The 19,022-nt window shown below is 44.0% G+C and overlaps 2 protein-coding genes across 2 annotated transcripts in view; both read right to left on the reverse strand.

Moving 5' to 3' along the window:
• Positions 1-955: 955 nt before the first annotated feature.
• LOC109397238 (proline-rich protein 36) overlaps positions 956-19,022 on the reverse strand; it is a 191,455-nt gene continuing 173,388 nt past the window's right edge. Inside the window, exon 4 of the mRNA XM_062846081.1 lies at positions 956-6,253. Within this exon, the coding sequence (XP_062702065.1) occupies positions 2,105-6,235 (4,131 nt within the window). The 5' untranslated portion in view covers positions 6,236-6,253 and the 3' untranslated portion in view covers positions 956-2,104. The remainder of the gene's footprint in view (positions 6,254-19,022) is intronic.
• On the reverse strand, positions 7,604-9,577 carry LOC134290553 (uncharacterized). The gene has a single exon (XM_062857716.1). It carries the CDS (start codon positions 9,575-9,577, stop codon positions 7,604-7,606), a length of 1,974 nt encoding a protein of 657 aa, XP_062713700.1.

The following is a 19,022-nucleotide window of genomic DNA, read 5'->3' on the forward strand; positions in this document are numbered from 1 at the left end:
TTTCGTAGCAGATTCGTTTTTGTTTAATCCGCAAGCGCAATCCGACAGTAGTTTGTTAGAACCGAGCATGCATGGCAGTCGTTTGCCATTACTGCCGTTTTCAGACGAGAGTTTAAACAGTAACAACCCCGTTCCGACGATCGTTACCGATAATCCAGCATCATCCACGAGGGCGAAGCGTTCTGACATCGTCGCGTGCCCGAATCGAAGTCGTTCTACTGAATTTGTGCAATCGAACGGAATTAGCACATGTGATTCATTCAAAAAAGTCAGCGAGCTGCAATCGCATAATGATGAAGTCGAGCAGCGGCAAGAAATTATTCGAAATGAAATCGTTGGTCATCGAGAAGGTACAAGAATCAGGAGGTCTCATCGAACAAAGCGATTCAAAAAAGATTCTAATTATTTGTATTATTAAGTTGAACTATATTCAGTCGGATTATATTTAAGCTTTGAAGTGAATCATCATAAATGTTGAATTTGACCTGAATTTATTGTATATTGGTTTAATCTTAAGGAGGAAGACCACTATTAGCGTAATGAAATGAGTGACCTACGACTACTCGTTTAGAGATAGCCGATCAGAGATAATAAAGTCAGTTGTTTGTTGAAGCGTGCATCGTAAGCATCTCGGTCTTCTTAACGATATATATAATCCGAACCGTCTTAACTAGAATACCTAGATATAATAGTGAATAAAAGGACGATTCTCGGTGGGAAACAAGAAAATGGAGTATGGCGCAGACGCATGAATTACGAGTTGTACCAAGTGTACAAAGATTCGAATTATGCGAAACGGCAGAATTCGGTGGGCTGGACACGTAGTGCGAATATCGAAAGAAAAAATTGCGAAAACAATATTAATCGTTCAAGGGCACGACAGATAAATCGAGAACACTCAAAAACAATTTTGGTTGAACTCGCTTGAGAACTGTTTCCGCAATCGTGAAGCGCAGAGTCTTAAATGGCTGTGATACTATTATTTAAACTGTTTCTTTTATATTTATCACTATTTTATTACCATAATTAAAACCTACAAATCATCCTCGGCATCGTATGTTTTAAGTTCTGCTATTGAGGTAAGTTAAATGATACTGATCTTGATTCCTCTAGAAGAAGGTTCCGTTCCTAAATAATTCCAGTTGACAGTTCATAAATAAATAGATAAATAAATAGGAGTTGCCTTTGTCTATCCTAAATAGCTACACCGTAAGTCCTAATAAAGTTTAGGTTAAAGTCGTCACAATAATTCGGGTGTCTGCGATAAAGACTACGTTTTTTCCGTCGATGGTGCTAAACAAGAACATCGAATATCAGAGCGTGCGAGCATTAGAAAGAAGAGAGCATGAAAGTAATCGATTCTTGAGTTTTTAGCTTTACCTCACTCATCCCTATGATTCTTCAGCGATACCTAGTTGTGTGATGCGATAATTGCATTTTCACGAGTTACTACTTGTTTGTATGCATTTTTTCCTTTGATTTTTTTTTTACTTCACTTCCGCACAGATTGATAAGCCCAAATTATTGGGCTGTAAATCGATTTTGTGCGGCTGGCAGCGTGTACCTTATTTCTATCATTTCTCTTCTGATAATTTAGCTCACTTTTGCTCAATTTCCTATACAGCATTATCATCAGTCTAAAATTAGATGTAATTTAGAAATTAATAACAACTATACAAGTGTAATGGAGAAGGGATTGGTTCGGAATGTTTCTTGTTGTTTTTTTGTTTATTACTTAATTGGTTTATCAAGTATCTAATATTAAGTTTAGCTGACTAGCTTCTTTTATGTTTTCACGCATATACTTCTTTTTGTATTCAAATAGATTTGGAGGTGTGACATGCAGGATAATTTAGAATGTTGTGAAAGGGTACAGGAAGCTTAATCGCGCCCGAAGATTTGCACTTAACATTAGATACTCAAGATGTTGATTTTCTTTAGTAAAATCTAGCTTTACTATGTGAGATTGTTATCACTGTAACCTCAAAATGCATTTTTCACCTAATCGGCATCCGTTTTCACGGATGCTTTCTGATTGACAATGTGTTTGATTCGATACAAACTCGTGCCAAAATATTCAAACCCAAGCAAAACCCTACCACGCTCATTTCTTTACGCTCTCTTCCTTTTCTACACTCGCTTGCTTATCTCTAGCCGGTTCTTCGGTGTTATATTCGTCTGTAGCCTCTTCAGTGATGGCATTGTCGCTACTTCTTCCTTCGAGTTCGTTGCTAATTTTAGCGGTACTTTCTTCCATGTCATCGCCAAGCTCTGCCATCTCAGTATTGTCATCATAATCTTTAGTCAAGTTATCGAAAAATGCTTCTAAGCTGTCGAACAAAGGCTTTCTTTCGGGTTCTTTAACTGTATCTTGCACCGGTTTCGGTTCTTGTTTTACCGGAAGATCTGGCTCGCTATCGCGCTCCATTAGGAATGCATTTCTCGACTGGGGGTCAGGATTCATCATCTCGCTAAGCTTAACATCTTCTGCGTAGATGGGCCGGAAACCTCCTTGGAGTTCCGGTTGGAAGCCTCCTTTCTCGGAAGGTTTCTGCGTAGACAAATCATGCTCTTCGTAGTGATGATCGTCCGAACGATCAATTTTGTTCTGTTCTTTTACCAGTGCTTGGGGTGAAGATGTTACAACTGCCCATCCCTCGTATGGGTTGGTAACCTTAACTGGATCCAGACTAATGCTGGCCTGGAATGGAGCTTGGAAGCTCTGTTCGTATCGGTGGGCAGGATTTCCGAATTCATCGAAATCGTCCATTTTGAGATAGGATACCTCGGTTTGTGTTTCACCATACGGTGAATAGTATGGAGAATTGGGATGTTTTTTGTAGTTGAACTTTTGGGTAGATTCCGTTGGAGTGTAAGCAATAGCGATGGGCGTACTTTCGGTGACTCGCTGCAATTTGCTGGAAATGACGGAATCTTCCGACTGTTCCTTGCTGATGGGTTCTTCGCCGATATTGTAAACGGTATCCTGTTTCTTCTCTATGATCTCCGGCATGCGATTCTTTGATTCGTTTTCCATCTCGATTAAAGTGTGGGGATCTGGTTTTTCAATATTATACGGGAAATGAAGCTTAGGAATTTGTTTCTTGTCCTTCGCCATTAGAATTGGTTCCTGCTCGAAATGAGATGCTATCGAAAAAGGAGTGTTTTGGTATTCGTTCCCTGGGCTAATTCTTGCCGGTGGTGGGGGAAGAGGTGGTTGCTCTCCGTTGTGTCCAACCACGACGGAATCGATGTGACTTCCTGCATGGACCGAATCCAGATTCATGGGTGTACTCTTGACGGGGTAGACTACATAAACTGGTTGCGCTCCATCGGTGCTCACAGCTTGAACGGGTGAAGAGGGGGGTTGACCCTCAACGGCCAAGTCTAGCTTTTGACCTGATGGCAACTTATGTTTGGACTGTTCGGTTTGCTTTTTCGATTGGAGCATTTGCAAGGTTACTACGGGTTCCAGTTTGGGACGTTGCGGTTTGTCTTCTGTCATGGTGTTTTTAAGGATAGTTGGAGGATCTCGTTGGAATTCATTATTTTCCGGTTCCTCAGGTTTACGACTCTGTACAGTCTTTTCGGGTGTGGGAGGAGCATAGCTTTCAGCAAATCTAGAAGCTGGAGATGAACCAGGTGGTGGAGGTGGCTTGAGATTTGGGGGAGCAATGTGGAATACACGGTCCTTTATCATAGGAGGTGGGAGACGGTAGTAGCGACGGTTTTCGTTGGGGCCTTCCATCTGTTGAGGAGGACGCATGGTATTGATGCGATTCATGAATCTAGTTGGGCCTGTCGCTCTGCGGATAGCTAAAGTTGAAGGTTGAGAATGAGTTGTTGAAGGATCAGCGAATGGTTTTCGTGGTGGTCCATTGGCAGGAAGACTTTTGCCTGGTGGTGGTGGTACTCGGAAATTACCGGCTTCTTTATGATACGGAGGATGGCCATGTGATATTTTTGCATTCGGACGGAACTGGGGCAAAATATTCGGTAGTTGTAGGGGTGGTCGAATACCTCCCGGATATGGCCGACGTTGGATTTCTTTGTAAATGAATGGCGGTCCTTGAGCGGGAATTGGGGGTCTGGGGCGTTTTGAAAGTTGGGAATTGTCTGGGTTGGACGGAGGAGTAAGTTGTTCTGGTAGATCTGAAGGGTAACTTGAAATTTCGTTCTTGTTCAAAGCTTCACTGTTCGGTGTATCGAAGACGATTCTGTTTGACACTTTATGGAGAGTACTTTCGATTTGGTCATTTTTAGGGAACACGACCATAGAATTGGGGCCCATGCCAATAGGAGCAGAATGTCCATTTGGAGGCAATACTTCACTCTTATGTGTGCCACTAATGATAGGTGCATTTTCGTATTTGTCGTCGCTTTCACTGGGGAAGCGTACGCTGGTGGTTTTGATGATATCTTGAGGCTTCACTTGAACATTGACTGAAGTTCCTACCTTCACATTGGAGGTTTCATTCGGTTCGTCCAGCACCTGACCCATTTGATAGCCCGTCGGGTGACCATTAAGGGCAGCTGAGGCAGGTTCCTGCGACACCGAGCTCACAAAATGTCCATCACTTGAACTTCCCACCGATTGTTGAGATCCCAAAACGAATGTGGCTGAATGCTGGTTTGGACTGATTACAACACTGTTCATGCTTGGAACCGATCCATATTTCACTATGTTGATTTGAGGTTGTTGCACTTCGTACTTGACATATTGATTACCGAAATTCGTTTCTTTAGGAGGACTCTGCGGCCTGTGTCCGTTAGATTGATATACTTCGTAATGGTCATATTGGTCATTGTTTGGTTTCTGCGGACGATGGCCATTCGATTGCTGGATATCGTACTTCACATACTGATCAGTAAGGTCAATAGACTGCTCAATTTTCGGACCGTCCGGAATAGATGCCTGCTGTTGCTGATCCGAAATCAGCACAATCGCTGGTGGCGTTGTTTGCTCTGTTGTTTGAGCAACGGTTGTTTCAAAGACTACATTATTCTCCTTCTCTTCTGCGGCAGCTTGCTTGTCATCCAAGCCGAGCGAGTTGAAGATATCAGAAAGGGACATAACAGCAGGATCCTTTGGAAGGTCGATTTTGTTGCTGGTTTCATTTTTACGGTTCAACATGATGTGGCTCGGCGGCAGTGGTCGGAATGGTGCTGGACGGTTACCTTCATACTTGAGTGCTGGTATGGTATACTTCATCTTATGGGCTGGGTCCTCTTCCGGTGAGGATGGTTTAGTGTCCTCAAAACGGATTGGGTTTGCAGGACGGGATTCAGTGGTTGGCTCAGGAGTCGTGGTGATAGGTTGGGATGAAGATGGGCTAGTCCACGGTCGTACTGAAGGTGAATAGTACGTTGAAGAACGAACGGGAGTTGTCTGTGGTTCAGTTGACTGAGGTCGTTGTGTAGTAGTCGTGGTCGGCATAGACAGAGTCGAGGGTAAGAAGAATTTCTTACGAGTTTGTTCTGTCGTTTCTAAGTATTTGTTTTTGATAGTACTCTTATAAGGGTATCTGGTAAACAATTGCTTAGCAGGAATGGTTGTCATCGGTGTTTCGGTGGTCGTGGTAGTAGTCGTTGTCGTTATCGGTCTTCCTGAAGTAGTCGGATAAGTATAACGAGAAGATGGTTGAGTCACTTGAATGGTGGTAGGACTTGGTTGGTTTCGTGTCGTATTAAGCCTGGCAGTTGTGTACTGAGGACGCGTAAATTGGAATTTCGGAGCAGCTGTCGTTGTAGAAGGAGTTGAAGACACATTCTTGTGATTTGACACTTTGTTGCTACCCTGATATTTCAAGTTGGCGTAAGAACTCGAAATCAACGGGTAAACAAAGTTCGAAGAGGAATACTTCACTGGTAGATTTAAGAAATCATGGAAGTTTGGCGAAGATTGACTAACGATTACATCTTTAGTGTCACTGACGTGACTGTCCTTTGTATCATAAGATCCTTTGTCATCTAGATCAATCTGATTGCCAGTTTTCTTATGGTTGAAATCAATTGCTCCTGTTGAAGGGTCACGCTCAACGTAGAATGGTTTTCCATCGTTGAATACGTTCGACGGTAAAATGGGTCCTCCATAGACTTCCTCATCCACGATTGATTCTTCCGCCATCAGATCTTCCAAATCATCATCGAAGTTAAATGCCTTCACTGCGGCTCCCGTGTACAGGACCAAACAGATGAGGACACCTATCGGCACTAGCCGATTTCTTTTCCCCATTGTTAGATGTCACTAACCCTGAAAAGAAACAAAATAAAAAATACATCAGTATTGTCCAAAAATGCACCAATATTGCATAAATATTATAACATCACTTAAGTGCTTTTAACGATTGGTTTGCTTTTTCGCATTTTCAATATTCACATAGCGCATCGTTTTTCTCATTCGTGTTCGACCTTACTTCAATTTTGATCTACGCTTTTCGCTTCTTATCTCATCCGGGTCAAGCGCAATGAGACGAGCACGTCAGACGATTGGAATCACGAAGCTTTTAACAAATTTCATTATTTTCGTGCATACGTCATTAGACTAAATTACTGCTTCCAAATGACTGTTTGGTACTCCACAATTTGAATAAAAACTTGCAACTGACAAATCAGCAAAATGATAAGTTTCCGTTGCATCTTGATATGCATGCGCCCACGTGTTCGTGCATTGGAGTTTGCGCGAGTTTTAAGTGTGATTACTGACACCTGCCGCCGCCGACAACGACGACGGTTGGGAATCCGCGCACTAGCAACGCTGCGTTCAATTGTTTTCTCTTTCGCCGGCTGCTGTGTGCGGTAACTGGCGGCATAAAATTAAGGAAAAAGTTCATTGTTCATGGCGGCGCGGGAAAGATGAAAATTGTCCCGTGGTAGCTCGTCGAGAGCGAAAGTAAGAGAAACAAAAAAAAATCTATGGTATAACACAATCACTGGTGGCAACCAAGGTTATTTTAGGAGGATTGATTTATAGCGTCAAGTTCAATGCTTTGTCGTCATTATTGTATATGTATGATCGTAGGAGCAATATTCACTGATTTGTGATTGATTTTTTAAAGAATTTGGAGTCTCTGTTTCAGTATTTGACTCAGAACATAATATGTTGATGCAACATTACATCATACCTCTATATTTAGATTTTTTTGGTAATTAAATGCGGCATGGTAAAGACAGGGTATATCGCGCAATTCAGTTCCCATTGAGATTCATTAGCCTCTGCTCAGCAACTCCGCGCGGCACGGGCCGAGCTGCAAGCTTCTTTAAGGAAGATTGGGTAACCAACGCCGGTTGGAACTATGGTCGTAGGCTCTCCAGGATAAGCGGCTCACAACAGCATCTGATTCCCATGTTAGGGCCGGCTGAATGGCATGCGAATGCTAGGGAAAGACTCCAAACTCGATTGTCCTCCGGAAAGCAGGGGGTTGGTGTCTGGCCCTGTGGCAGCCGTAAAAACCATTGTTACGAAAAATCAACAACTTCTTCTTCTTCTTCTTTCTCGTTTGAGCCGTCTCTTGACCGCTCTAGTACAGGGCCAGTGACTAAGACTATATGCCCTACGTGCTTTTTAACGTCTACTTGGACGAATCTTCCTGCTACTGCTGCGTTAGAGGTCTAGTTTGGTCGTTCTGATGAATTCCGCTACTTCCTTGAAAAGCTCCTTTTTACCAGTTTTAAACAATTCGGTGAGGTTGGCGAATTTGTTATCAAACGAAAACTGCATTCTTATTATACCGAAACGAGGGCAATGGAGCACCAAATGCTCTGACGTTTCTGGTTCTCCACACAGTTCACATTCCGCGTCGTCCGAGATTTTCATACGGTGTAGCCAGTATTTCGAATAGTCGTGGCTTATCATTAGACGATTAATAAGTTTCACGTCACTGCCCTTCATGTCGACCTTTTTATACCAAGCTGCGTTGTAGAAGTTCGGTTGCACTGTATAGAACTTCGTTCCCTTTTCCGCTGAATATTCTGCATACCATTGATTCGTTCGTCTTTCAAGCATGTTTTTAGCGTTCAGGAAGGCGTCCTTTAATTGGATTGGATGGCTTAAGACTTCGTCTGAAGCAGCGCCGGCCTTGGCTAGCGCATCTGCTGTCTCGTTTCCGCTTATCGACACATGGCTGGGAATCCACTGTATGGCGATGTTCCGTCTTTGGCATTTGACCAGAATTTCGATCAAAATACCTTCGTCCGTCTTTGAGTCCTTTGCATTTGCAAGCATGAGGCAAGCAGATCTGGAATCCGTGTATATTACATAGTTTTGAAGACGATCCTCCTCCACTATGCTAGTTGCTAACTGAATGGCGATCAGTTCTGCAGATGTAACGCTGGTTTCCATTGCGAGTTTGTAGCTCATTCTTCTCCTAGTGTTCTCGACGTAAACTCCTATTCCACAGGCTGATCCTTCTTTCGAGGCGTCCGTAAAAATTCTCCCTCTTCCTTTATTACGACCATTCATAACAAAGAGTGCCATTTGTTTAAGCTTCTTAGCGTCGTTATCTTGCTTTGCTGACTGCAATCCTTCTAGGTAAGGTTCGATTGCCACTTCATCAATATGAACCGCTGTCGCTATTGGGCTGATAGCTTTGAAGAGCTCCTTGTTGATCCAGTACATCCGCTCCTGGTATGAGAAAGCGTCCCATTTGTCATGGTCATCCGGTAGCATTACATTTTGTAGCTGTTCTGCGATCACATCGTTCCTTGAGAAATGTCGAGCGATTTCCCGAATCGCAATGTACTCCTGTCTGAACTCCAACGGCTCCTGTCCACTCAACGCAGATAGAGCATTGAGCGGAGTGGATTTGGTTGCCCCCACGATTTTCCGCAGGCATTGGTTGTTTATAACTGATACTATTCTCCGGTTAGTGGGTTTCGCGTTGTTATACACCGAGCAACCGTATTCCAAAACGCTTCTGCATAGTGCCACGTATATTCGACCTAACATTTCCGGATGTGCTCCGCTTTTTGTCCCGCTCAAGATCTTCACCATGTTGAGTCTGTGCTGGACTTTTTCTCGAACTTCTCTAATATGCACTCCAAAACTTAGGTAGCGGTCTATCGTGATTCCCAAATAGCGATGATTCCTCACCGTTTCAATCTTCGTCCCATTGATTCCGATGTCTAACTCCTTGTCGTTGTTTTGGAAAAGTATGGCTTTCGTTTTAGCAGCGTTTATTTCCAAGTTCAGGAAGGTCGCTTTTTCGGAAAACTCGTTCAAAAATTCCTGTGCTGCCTCGTTTAGCTTGTCTAATGTCTTCGCTTTGACCAAAATGCCGAAATCGTCAGCATATTGCACTAGAACGACTCCCTCCTTTTCGATTCTGTGCAAATCTAGAGTGTAGACATTGAAAAGTGTGGGGGACAATACGTCCCCTTGGGGAAGCCCATTGCTAATCGTCCTACTGATTTTTTTGTCGCGAGTTTGTAGGAAGATGGTTCTATTTCTTAGGAAACTCGAGATCCACATGAGCATGTCTTGTGGTACGCCTACGCTGGACAGGATCTCCTCTAACCTATCCGTTCGAACCGCGTTGAACGCGTTAGAGAGATCTATGCAAATTAGAGCCGTCACCATGTTGTTACGTTTACTTTCTTTGACCCAGTTTGTAACGAAGGAGATGCAGGTGTTGGTGGACAACCCCTTTCTAAACCCGAATGAGTAAAAAAAATCAAAACAACAAATCAAAACAAAAATCAACAACAAAAAGGACTTGCCATTGGAAATTCGGTACGTGGAACTGCAGATCTCTCAACGGTACGTGGAACTGCAGATGCTCCTGTTTGACGTTTGCTCACTACCGCCATCTGGTGGCGGCCCAGCCAAACACATTACGTTTAGCGTTGGGCGATTACGTTTTTGTGACGATGTTTTTTAATGAAATTTGTTCTGAGTGTTACGTCTGTTTCTCTGTGTTTATACTGTCAAAATTAAAGAAAAAATAAATATAAAATAGATTGCTTAGAGCCTGCAATATCGTGCAAAAGGGGCACAGTCAATAAAGGAAGTTTTCAGAAGCATACATGAAATCGACATACAAACTGCCGCAGAATTGTTTTGAGATAGTAATGTTGGTAAAAATGTCTTCCCAAAACATTTGGGACAGCATGTAGATAGGTTGACAGTAATGGTTCGGGAAAGAATTTCGAAAAAACCTTTTTTTTTGCTGCGAATTATAAACTATTGACAAGATCAAAAACTATGCTGAATCATAAAAAGCCAAAATAACAATATCTGAATCTCAAGGACAGTTTTCGGAATCCCGGAAATTTATTCGTCTACCTCGGACCCTTACTGATGGCTGAAAACAACGCTAGTCGTGAAATACGGGAAATACGAAGGCGCATCATCAGTGGAAGTCGTGCCTAGGGGCTCCAGAAGAAGCTGCGGTCGAAAAAGATTCACCCACACACCAAATGCACCATGTACAAAACGCCAATAAGACCGGTGGTCCTCTACGGTTACGGGACATGGACCATGCTCGAAGAAAACCTGCAAACACTCGGAGTTTTCGAGCGACGCGTACTAAGGACGATCTTCGGCGGTATGCAAGAGAATGGTGTGTGTATGTGGTGGAAAAGGATAAACCACGAGCTTGCTTGAACCCATGCAGCGTCTAGAAGTTGGCCAAAGATGGAATGATGCGGTGGGCAAGGCATGTTGCAAGGCAACAATCCTACAAAGTTAGATCCTTGCAGTTCCTTGACTTGTGTCCTGATTCCAGACCTTAAATCAAGCCTCCGGTAACTTGTGTAGGATCAGTTGGTAGACTGACCGCCCACCTTGAGCTTCCCTAGTTTAATGGACTAGTTGGGGGCCGTGCACAAATTACGTCACGCTCTCAGGGGGGAGGGGGGTTTTGCAGAACGTGACGACCCATACAAAAAATATTTAGGTCCCATACAAAAAGTGTGACATAGGGGGGAGGGGGGGAGCTGGTTTGAAAAAGGTCGATTTTGGCGTGACATAATTTGTGTATCACCTCTTGTCAACCAGCACAGGTAGCTGTACCTAGTCTATTGCTATCTGTGTCTTTGCCGGGATCTTCCATAGCCGTACGGCTGTGGTGGCCACCTGCACCGCGGACTGCTGCCGCAGTGCCGTGACGAGTTCTTCCGTGTCGGTGATCTGATCTATTTAGGTTCTTCACCTTAAGAGTCGCTTCCGCTGTAAGAGTCCTCATATCGGCCCCCTCTCCAATGACCTCTTCTGCCAGATTATTCTAAGCGGCGCCGTCACGGTACTCCTTGTCACGCTTGAGCACGAGGATTTATTCATCTGTACGAGTACTTCTAATCTAATGTGGTCTAATACTGCACAGATCGTGCAATCGGCTCCCAGATCATCGAATTTGGCGGCGCTCCAGATCGTCTTCAAGACTTCCGGGTACTTCCAACTAACATTATTGCCGTACACTATACAACATTTGTGGAGCCTCGTGGCCGTGCGGTTAGCGTCACCAAGTGTATAAACGTACCGTGCCATGGGGTGAGGGTTCGATTCCCGCTCCGAGTGATGAAACTTTTCACAAGAAATGTTTCTTCTCCGTATCCATTGGTGCTCGTTTTATGTGTCGTGTCCGTTGTCTAGTGTTAAGTTTCATTCAGTCTGTACAGCCTGTGGCTGAAGACGGTGTCCGTGTCTTTTTAATAAGCCACTCTTGAACTTGAGCAGGATTCAGCTGTTATTGTTACTTGGGATTAGACTCTTCGGTCTTGATGACAAGTGCGTCAACCTTCTCGCGCTTGGTACCTGTCCTCCTACGTTAGGCTTGGTGTCCCTACGCTCCTGCGATTTCTTCTTTTTCCGCTCAACTATGGTCCAGGGGGCGTGCTTCTCCTTATCTTGTGGTTGCTGAGGACAAATACCCTTCTCCTACCCACCCTTCTACCCTACCTACCCTTCTCATCTTTCTGGGACGCCTGGCTGGGGTCGGACTTGTCGGCTTTACCTTCGAACATCTGGGTAGATTTCAGAACCTTTGACTTCACGAATTTCTGCCCCTGCCGCTGCCGCAGTTACCATGAGTTTCTCATGGTATGGCTTGGCTGCCTTCTTTGACTTTCGGAGTCTTAACAGGACCTGCTTGAGGTCCTTGCTGATGCTAGACTTCGAGGACGCCGGGGAGGAAATGGGGTTTCCCACGCTCAGTTAACGATCGAGCAACTTCTTCACCCCCTCGATCACTCATTTTTCGGCACGGATCGGGTTGATACCTTGAATTGGGGTTACCCCATTTGGTGAACTCATACACCGGCATAGGATATCCGTAATGCTGTCTAAGCCAACCAATACACGACAAGAGATGGTTCTTCTAGGCCCAGGACTACTGTCCCTGCTGTCCGGATGCTGGCCTCCGGATGTTTAGTTCTTTAGATTTGAGCTTTTCAAATAATTCTAGATGTGGCTTTATTATATATTCAAGCAACAAAATAAAATGAAACCTCCTTCATTTTACCTACATAAGCCATGTAAAAATATCTACATGTCACGCTGTTTTGAGCTTGTTACTTATTTGCACACTTAGTAAAAGCATGCTTATTCAATACGATCATGTGACCGCACTTCCCATCGAATAAACCAAACCTACATAATGCTTGATGCACTTGCGCCCTTCATAATAACTTCTGCGTTATCCAAACATCAATATCATGGCTCGATTTTTTATTTCAATTCAAATTTGGTCTCATTTGTGCAATCTGTAGCGCAGTAAGACGAAAGATAGCAAAATAAGTACCGTGAGAAGAGTGTATTCAAATTCGATTCAAATAAAACGGCTTGCCTAATACCTTCATCAGAGGCAGGCGGCGGGCTCTCAAAGTTTACTTCATTTCCCTAGTTATTTATTTGGTATGGGGCTGAGTTATGTTGCGGAACTGTTCAAATTGCTAGGAAGTAGTCGGCAGTTGTGTGAATATAAAAAAAATACGCTTAAACACATGCGTAAAAAATGTGTGGAGAAAATTGAACAATGATTTCAAGCTTCGAGGTGGTGACTGAGTTCACGAACCGGATAGGTGAGACAAGCAATCAAAACAGTGCCAAGTTGGCCTGCTTGTGAATGGATATCTATTAGCACCGCGCGTTAGCGTACTCGTTAACAATGTTGCCATTGAATTGTTTGGTACAAATCAAATTTTTACCTTGTTTGGAAGCTGTTGGGGGATTCTGGAGTAAAACGAATCATTTACAGAAGATACGTCATTGTACATTAACACAATACACATTTATTGTTCAATTTCTGATAAAAATTCTTAAATCGACATACTGATCAATCTGAAATTATTGTAGAAAAATGCAATGTTAAGCAAAGTTCGGTAGGTACCGTAAACCGGGGTCAAATTGATCTCCGGGTCGAAATTGATCAGACGTTTTTCTATTGGATAAAGTATACTTTAAATAGTTTTGATGCAAATATCGTTTAGTATCTGTTTCCAACAGCACAATAAGTAAAAAGAAACTATGTAAAATATGCTCAACCAACTGAACAACGTCTGATCAATTTCGACCCGAAGATCAATTTGACCCCGGTTTACGGTACTCGTATATATGTAGTGAATATTTTGACGCAGATTGCATGCCAAAATATGAATTACAACTGAAATTGCTGCAACATGTCAATATTTAGACCTTTTTGTAATGCCCTATGCAACTGGTTTCGAAGCGTTCCCAAAAATTGTGTATTTTGAGTTAATAAACATCTTACGTCGAAAAATTTCAAAATTTCAAGAAAACAACTTGAACTTAACTAGCAAATCCCAAAAACTTCAACGAGTTTTGATGGGTACTTTTGAAAACTGAGATCACAATTTTCTTCACAATGCATTTAGAGATTTTTTTTCCAATTTAGTATGAACCTACTCCTTATTTTCACTTGTCAGATACATTGCAATGTTTCATTGAACCAAAATTTGGCGAGCCATCAATAAAACGCCCCATCATTGTGTATACACAGATCGAAAAAAGAATGTAAAATTCTGTGACATATGATGCACATAATTGGAGCGCGGGATATCATAGAAGTTTACATGACATATCATGTAAAAGTCATAAAATATCATGTGAACTTCCATTATATGTCATGCAATTCAGCATGCCTCTGAGAGTTTACATGACATATAACACAATTTTACATGATATATTATGTAAACCATCATAACAATAAGTTTACATGACTAAAATGAAGTTTACATCACGTGTAAATATCATTATTTTTATCTGTGTACCTACTTTGTGTAGGTCAATTTCCATCCTGGTTTGACGATTTTTATTCTTCCCTCTGGCCATGGTGACACCTTTCGGGAGAATATGCTAATTAATTCACTGCGCATTTTTGTGTATGTATGTTTGTATGCGAATCCAATATAGCGGTAAAAGCGAAATCGTCTTAACGCGTTAGCTCTCTGTGGCCGCGGCCGGTTTTGGTCGAATATATTTCATTATTTACTTCAATTCACCCACGGTCGGTCGTCTGGCAACGGCCACAAGCCACAGCCCACATTTGAAAAAAAAAATCAGATAAAATAAATAACTTTCAGGTGGCGACTGTTGGCATTGTCTGGACGGTGCCGAACGGAAGTCGTCCCACTTTTCACAGTGTGCGGTCTCATGAAAGTGGTGTTGAGGTCGTGTATTAGTACCTGATACCTTTTATGATGAATGATTGATATCGAGAGCGATGATTAAATCAGAAAGTGAAAGCTGTTTAAAATTCTGTTGTATGTTTTTGTGATGTTGGAGCAATTGATCACATATGCATGGAAACCAAATTATAATTTTAGGTGGAAGTTTGAATAATAAATGTGGTGGGGATCCCCGAGTGATTGGAACTAAAATTATGTAAGGCTCATTTTGAAAGGTTTCTTCATGATTCATCGATCATTTTAGGTGTTAAAGGAAATATAGTGGAAACACATAGGACAAAGTATAAAAATTACGTTCCATTACTGGCTACAAATTGGATTAGCTTCTTGTGCAGACCGTTCCTAAGTCATGATTTGGTTTTACAGAATGAGTACAATTCATCGACCAAGTACCAGCAAAAAATGGAGCAGCAGGGTCGATAGTCCAGGGGTTTCTCGACTCCCCCTTCTGCGAGTCAGCCGTGTATTTGCCAGCTAAGAATAGGACTACTCATCCCAATTCAAGGTGTCAAGCCACCCGTGCCGAGGAATGAGTGATCTAGAGAGCGAAAAAGATGGTCGATCGTTAACAGAGCCTGTGGAGTACCTAAGCACCCCTTAAGTAATTTGTTCCTTACCGCGTTAATATAAGGCTCTGGCGTGGCGGCCATTTTTTCCCGTGTAGCTCATGGAATTTAATAAAAACAACAAAGTGGTAGTAGTAGTGGCGAAGTCAACCCCTTCGCGAGAAGGTTTCAGTAAAAACTCGTACAAGACACTTCTCTGAAGACATCAAACCTGGACCTGAAAATCCAGATTACTAGAGGTTTTGTCTGTCCATAACAGCGTTCTGCCATAGTGTGCGGCGGCGAGAGAGCCGCACAGAAGAGCCGTAGCTGACAAATCACAGTGCAGACCACTATGATGCAACACAGCAACTGCTTGTCAGGCAGTTTCTGAGTGGGGGACAGATATTGCCATCATAGCGGACCCATACCGAGTACCCGCCAGTAACAGCAATTGGGTCGCGGATGGATCCGGAAAATGGCTACGATATGAACGACGGGTACATACTCCGTTCAGGAGTTGGTGTCTACTATCTACGAGGGCTTCATGATCGCCAAAGTAAACAAGGTGTTCTTCTGTAGCTGTTATGCGCCTCCGCGGTGGTGGACTGTATGACGCCCATGCTGACAGGGCGAAGGCCAGTGGTAATAGCGGGTGTTTTCAATGGCCTGGGCCGTGGCATGGAGATGCCATTTTACGAATCAGATCCTGCTAGAGGCACTGACTGGCGATGCTAGTTGTCGATCTGGCTAATGTAGGCACCAAAAGTACCTTTAGTCGAAACGGAGCGAAGTCGCTTATCGACGTTACCTTTTGTAGTCCTGGTGTAGCTAGTAGTTCGAACTGCAGGGTAGACGATGGATATACTCACAACGATCACCTGGTGGTTCACTATAGTATACAACAACAGCAGACAGCGAGTATAGGCAGAGGCTTGGCCAAGCTCACTTAATCAAACGACATCATACTTTAACGACGAGGTATTTAGGAATGCGCTTCACCGTGAGCGAAACCTGCTCGGTTTAAGCGGAGACGATCTGGTAGCGGTGCTCTCGCGTGCATGTGATGCGACCATGCCTAGGTAAGTCCACCCTAGATATGGGAGACCAGCGGCTTACTGGTGGACTCAAGCGACTGCGAAGCTCAGCCGAGTCTGCCTGGGGCTGTTCACACTAAAATTTGGTCATCTCAGACCCCTCCCCCTCGTAGACATTTGTCCATACAAAAATTTTAAAATTTGTATGGAGCGTAGACCTTGATGAGAACCGGCCCTAACCCCCACCCCCTCCCAAAGTCCACGTGGTTTATGAACAGCTCCCTACGGGATAGGCAGTGGATGAAGCGAGCATGAACTGATGAAGAACTAAATGAACGGTGGGTGGTGTTCGCGGTCGCCAAAATCGTGAAGAAGACTGATTAAAGGGCAAGCAATTAGGCCTGCTTTGAGAGTCTCTGTCAGTGGGGTGATGCCTACAGTATCGTGATGGCTACTACAGATCAGTCTCCAGAGATGTTGAAGGGGATATAAGAGGGGCTTTTTCCGCGTCATGACCCTGGTCCTTGGCCTCCTTTCGACAGCTGGGGACTGGGGCTGGCGATAAGGAGAGGGTCACCGATGAACAACTTGCGGGGATGGCAAAGTCCCTTAGCGTAGGTAAGACCTCAGGTCCGGACGGACCTCCGAACTTGGTCTTTAAAGTGGCCACTGCAGAGGCTCCCGAAATGTTCAGGTCCGCTATGCAGAAATGCCTGGACGAGGGAGTTCTCCCATAGTTTGGAAGCGGCGGAGTCTGCCAAAGGGGGATACCATCCGAAGACCCGTCGGCATATAGACCAATATGCTTCCTCGACACGGCGGGGAAAGTGCTAGAAAAGACTAACACCGAGGGTGTAAAAGTGATAATAGTCTCACGAACAACCAGTTCGGCTTCTGGAATGGGAGGTCAACCGTAGACGCTATGTTGTCGGTTACAAAGACCGCCGAGATAGCGCTCCAGCGTTAGAGGAGGGGAATTCACTACTGTGCAGTATGACTCTGGATGTAAGGAATGCGTTCAATAGCGCCAGTGGGCAGCTATTGCCGATGCGCTCCTGCGTCTTAGGATATCCGGGTACCTGTGCAAGATTCTCGGACGTTACTTTCAGAATCGAGTACTAATTTACGACATAGAGGGTCGGAAGTGCTTTCACATTACCTCAGGAATCCCGGAAGGTTTCATCCTGGGTCTGGTGGTATGGAATGTTATGTACGACGAGGTGTTGAAGTTAAAGTTCATGGTGGGAGTGCCAATCGTCGGCTTCGTTGACGACATTACTCTGGAGGTCTAGTGACGCCTCGTCCATACAGGTATGGCGGCTCGGCTTGGGGAACGGCGGTGAGTACCTCCAGCTACCGCGGTAAACTGGAAAGTACTTCTAGGCTAATGTGACTATCAAAGAATGCGCTCTGCGTCATCGTCATCACTGGGATGGTGCCTATCGGTATCCTTATCAGGAAGGACATAGAATGCTTCGAAATGTGCGGCACAAGAGGCATACGTAGGACTGTTGCCGTTGCATCTGACTGCATCTAGATCGTTTCGGTCATGCGGATTCTCCAGAATTTCCGGTTTGTGCTGGTTTAAGGGAAACGGCGGAACACGTTTTGTTCGTGTACCCGCGTTTTCGCACAATACGTGACCGCATGCTTGCCACACGCGAAAAGGACACAATACTCCGGACAATTTTTTCTAGAGGATGTGTAATGGCGAGTTTGGTTGGAATGTCGTTTCAACGGCTATCAACCACATCGTCTTAGGACTACAGAGAAGGTGGCGCGTGGTCTCAGAGAATGACTAGTTCAGACGCTATACAAAAGGTGGTCCTAGTCGGCTACGTAGGTTGCGGCGGTGCCCTGCGGTCGAAATCGACCCTTAAAATGCGATTAAGTGGTCGCGGGGAGAGCATCCTGGTAGCGCTACAATCGTGGCGTCGTTCTACTGGGTTGGATTCGATCCCGCGTTGGAAGGGGTCCTCAGTAAGGACCGGGGCAAGTAGAGGCCCCACTATCAGCAAATCCTTTGGTCTGAGCTTTTAGTGGGTTAAATCGCGATGCACGCAAGTATCAGTTCTTAATGATTACAGAACAGTTGGATGCGGTCGTGGTGGTTGAGTTTTCCCGCCTTCCAAGAACGAAGAGATGTGGTCAAACTGAGAAACTGGCTAATCGCCAGCATAATACCTTAGTGGACTTCCCAAAGCGTGTCATCGATGTTCGTTACTGCTGGCTATGCAGCTAATCTTGAGGATGCGATGTACCGTGCCATGCCCTAATACCGTGACCTTGAGGATGATCTTCACTTCAAAGAGCCCTGTAAAAATCAATAATCCATGTTTCTTGATTTTTTAAACGCTATATTATTGCTTATTGTGTGTATTATGAATAATTAATATGATTAATGAAATTCCAAATGTTTAATCCATTGTTAAATTCAAAATTGTAAAACATAGCTTTGTTCCTAATACCATGTATGTGGGCCGCATACATTGGTGGTCCTTTGAATCTTTGAATTCTTAGTCGAACCACCTTTGAGTTCGGACGCGCGTAACAACGCGCTTGTAAATATTTTTATAACATAACTTTTTATTTTATTTTTGACCCCGGGTCCGTTCGCGCGCGAACCTGCGTTAGTTTTTTTTTTTTCTCTACTTTTCGCCCCAACGTGAATCGTTTTACCCGTCGACGTCGCCGCCGTGTGTGTTTAATTTTCAACTTTAACCATGCCGTGTGGTGTGAAAACATGCACCGTCAACGACGACCACCTTCTATGGAGGTGCACATATTGCGACAAGAA

The sequence above is a fragment of the Aedes albopictus genome, chromosome 1 (assembly GCF_035046485.1).
Source record: "Aedes albopictus strain Foshan chromosome 1, AalbF5, whole genome shotgun sequence".
NCBI classification, from domain to species: domain Eukaryota; kingdom Metazoa; phylum Arthropoda; class Insecta; order Diptera; family Culicidae; genus Aedes; species Aedes albopictus.

Bases quoted from the DNA above. Each gene is read 5' to 3' on its own strand.
- LOC134290553 (XM_062857716.1), bottom strand. From the start codon at position 9,577: ATGGTGACGGCTCTAATTTGCATAGATCTCTCTAACGCGTTCAACGCG.